Source organism: Sphaeroforma arctica (genome assembly GCF_001186125.1).
Source record: "Sphaeroforma arctica JP610 unplaced genomic scaffold supercont1.689, whole genome shotgun sequence".
In the NCBI taxonomy this organism is placed as follows: Eukaryota; class Ichthyosporea; order Ichthyophonida; genus Sphaeroforma; species Sphaeroforma arctica.
The window spans coordinates 42,665-46,248 of record NW_014039869.1 but is presented as its reverse complement, the minus strand read 5'-3'; the positions used below and the strand labels follow the sequence as shown (position 1 = coordinate 46,248).

At 40.4% G+C, this 3,584-nt stretch overlaps 1 protein-coding gene across 1 annotated transcript; it reads right to left on the bottom strand.

Moving 5' to 3' along the window:
• Positions 1–242: 242 nt before the first annotated feature.
• On the bottom strand, positions 243–3,481 carry SARC_08064 (hypothetical protein; the record flags this gene model as incomplete). Its single annotated transcript, XM_014297972.1, has 5 exons — positions 243–354; positions 1,382–1,472; positions 2,050–2,273; positions 2,739–2,916; positions 3,418–3,481. Coding segments are annotated over 5 exons (669 nt in total), but the record flags the coding sequence as incomplete, so codon positions are not given.
• Positions 3,482–3,584: the final 103 nt, after the last annotated feature.

Below are 3,584 nucleotides of genomic sequence, written 5' to 3'. Positions count from 1 at the left end.
ATATATAGATATATATANATACATATATATATATATATAAGGTAGGGACAGAGTATGTGCATATATGTGGCTTAGCCAACATCCCCACACACCCAGACACCAGTAGACACTCTAAATAATCATAACACACACACGTTTGTATCGCCTACACACACTCTCTATCTAGCGCGTGACTATATCCTCATACCTTCAGTCGAGTGTGATACACTCATCGTTAGCGTTTCCAGCAGAGGGAAGTGTCGGGCGTAGTATGGCGGCGGTAGGGCGTTAAACGCATTGCCGTGCAGAAACACATGCTCAACGCCCCGCAGATCCCGCAGGGCTTTGGGGAACTGTGTGAGCCTGTTGAAGGATCTGAGACGGCACCAGAGTGGGTTTATCGATAGAAAAAAAAACCGGATTTAAACAACGTCTTTATTCTTGACCGTACGTCCACGGTTCAAAAGTCAATTTACGTTTCTCTATCGTGAACTGGGAAAACGTAGATACCCAGTCAATACATAGTGCTTGGTAAAAAGTATAGAGAAATGGCATCAATTTTCAGACACCATAGTCGACAGTGCCAAGGATGACTGACCCGTTAAAAGCAGGACTCGGACTGGCAGGCGTATATATCAGGTACTAAAATACGACTAAGCAAACTACCAGATAAACGTATATGCATTACGTTTACGCATCACTTTGTGACACTCAACGTGGGACAGTCAGTATAAACGCGTTATCGTGAGACAAGAGCTGAAGAAAATAGACGGCCAGTGACAGATTTAACGGTTTGCGTGCTTACAGATCTAATAGTATGCATGGATTGATATAGTTCACTTACAGATCTAATAGTTTGCGTCGGTTGATATTTAGTTCACTTACAGATCTAATAGTATGCATGGATTGATATAGTTCACTTACAGATCTAATAGTTTGCGTCGGTTGATATTTAGTTCACTTACAGATCTAATGGTATGCATGGATTGATAAAACTCACTTACAGATCTAATGGTATGCATGGATTGATAAAACTCACTTACAGATCTAATAGTTTGCGTCGGTTGATATTTAGTTCATTTACAGATCTAATGGTATGCATGGATTGATAAAACTCACTTACGGATCTAATAGTTTGCGTCGGTTGATATTTAGTTCACTTACAGATCTAATGGTATGCATGGATTGATAAAACTCACTTACAGATCTAATGGTATGCATGGATTGATAAAACTCACTTACAGATCTAATAGTTTGCGTCGGTTGATATTTAGTTCACTTACAGATCTAATGGTATGCATGGATTGATAAAACTCACTTACGGATCTAATAGTTTGCGTCGGTTGATATTTAGTTCACTTACAGATCTAATGGTATGCATGGATTGATAAAACTCACTTACAGATCTAATAGTTTGCGTCGGTTGATATTTAATTTGCTTTCGGTGGCCATTGCTATGCACCTGATGTCGAGGTCGTCTGTCAGCAAATTATCTGTTCAGGATACGCGTGAGTAAACCGTTTAACTAGTTTGTATGTACATATCTGGGGGACGTAGAACGTGTGAGTAAACGGTTTAAACGGAATGTCTGTACACTTTAGAGACAAGTAAAACACGTCAATACCAGGCCTTCTACTTATACCCAACACAATAACACAAACCCAACCACACACATCCACTCACGACCAACTACACCTACACACACCCACACTAAACCCTAAACTCAAAAACAAGACCAACCACCCACACACCCACACAATATCAACTACACCTACGCACACCCACACTAAACCCCAAAACAAGACCAACTCCACCTACACACCCACACTAAACTCAAAACCGTAAAACAAGACCAACCATTCACACACCCACACACGACCACACGACCAACTACACGTACACGCACACACACCCACTAAACCCCAAAACAAGACCAACCACCCACAAACGACCAACTCCACCTATACACACCCACACTAAACTCAAAACCGTAAAACAAGACCAACCATCCACACACCCACACACGACCAACTACACCTACACACACCCAGGATGACCACATGCACGCACCTGCGAGTCCCAGATGGCACAGAAAGGGCAGGCGGTTGATCTGGGGGGCTATGTAGGTTAGCTGGTTACTGGACAGATCCAACAACTGAATAGACAGGCACTTCCACAGACACGTAAGTCCGTCTGCCTGGGCGAGGCCAAATAAGTTCTTGCTCAGGTCCAACTCACGCAGTAGACCGAGTGACTGGAAGTTCACGGGCAAGTCTCGGATACCGTTATCCGCGCTGCGGGGGGTGATGTATTATATATTAGGATAGTATAATATACGTTGGGTTATTATTTTATGTAGTATGAAATTAGGGTGTGGGATTTAGGGATTTAGGGATTAGGGATTTAGGGGTTTCAACGACATAGTATACATCATAATTGTTATACAATATAATAGTATATTTTACACATTTGTGGTATCAATGTACGTGAATAAATTATGATTGGTGTGATAGTCGATACATGTGTCTATGTGCGTAGATGTGATTGCGCAGTGTCTAGTGTTTTGTGGGGACGGAAGCACACACATACTGTGGATATATATATATATATATCAAGCGTACATACATACATATATATAACAAATGTACATACATATATATCCGTTTGCATACGTACATATAGCTCAAGTACAGGTACACACATACCTCATACACACATACGATCCACGCGTAGACCCACGCACATACCCACCCACTTACAGATCTATCATAGAGACGGTTGTCATCTGTCCGATGTCTGTCGGTAGCTCTGTCAGACCACAGCCACGCAGCCGTAGCGTGTACAGAGCCACAAAGCGAGGCAAAACGCCATCCGATAACTGGTCCAACGGATTGTGCGACAGGTCTAACGTAGTCAGGCACGAACATCCAATCAGATCTGAGAGAAATGATTATAAGGGAGTCGTATTTTTCTATGTTGGGTGTGGAGAAAGGGTTTGATGACAGCGGATTGGAGAGGGGTGGGGGAGACTGAAGATATAAACGGTATGGATAGAACTGAGTTGTGGATGTGATGTTCATGATCATGGTATTGACAGAGCTTCCTTATTTCAGTATCATAATTGTATACTTCAGAGAAGTAGATACAATTGCCTCGCAATTAGTGTTCTTGCGCAATACATGTATTTGGACAAAGTGTGTCCTAATCGGTTGTATTCATAAATGTACCAAGCAACCCCCAACAACGTCATATCCACTATTGGCAGAGATATATATATACATACATACATACACACCCACGCATATATATATATATATATATATATATACAGACATACATACATACATACACACATACACACATAGATACATCGATACATACATACATACATACATACATACATACTTACTTACATAAAATATATAGATACACACATACATACAAACACAGACACAGACACAGACACAGACACAGACACAGACACAGACACAGACACACACATATATATATATATATATGTATATATATATATAGATATATAAATATATATAATATATGTATGAGTATATGTATATGAATATATATATTTATAAATATATATATAC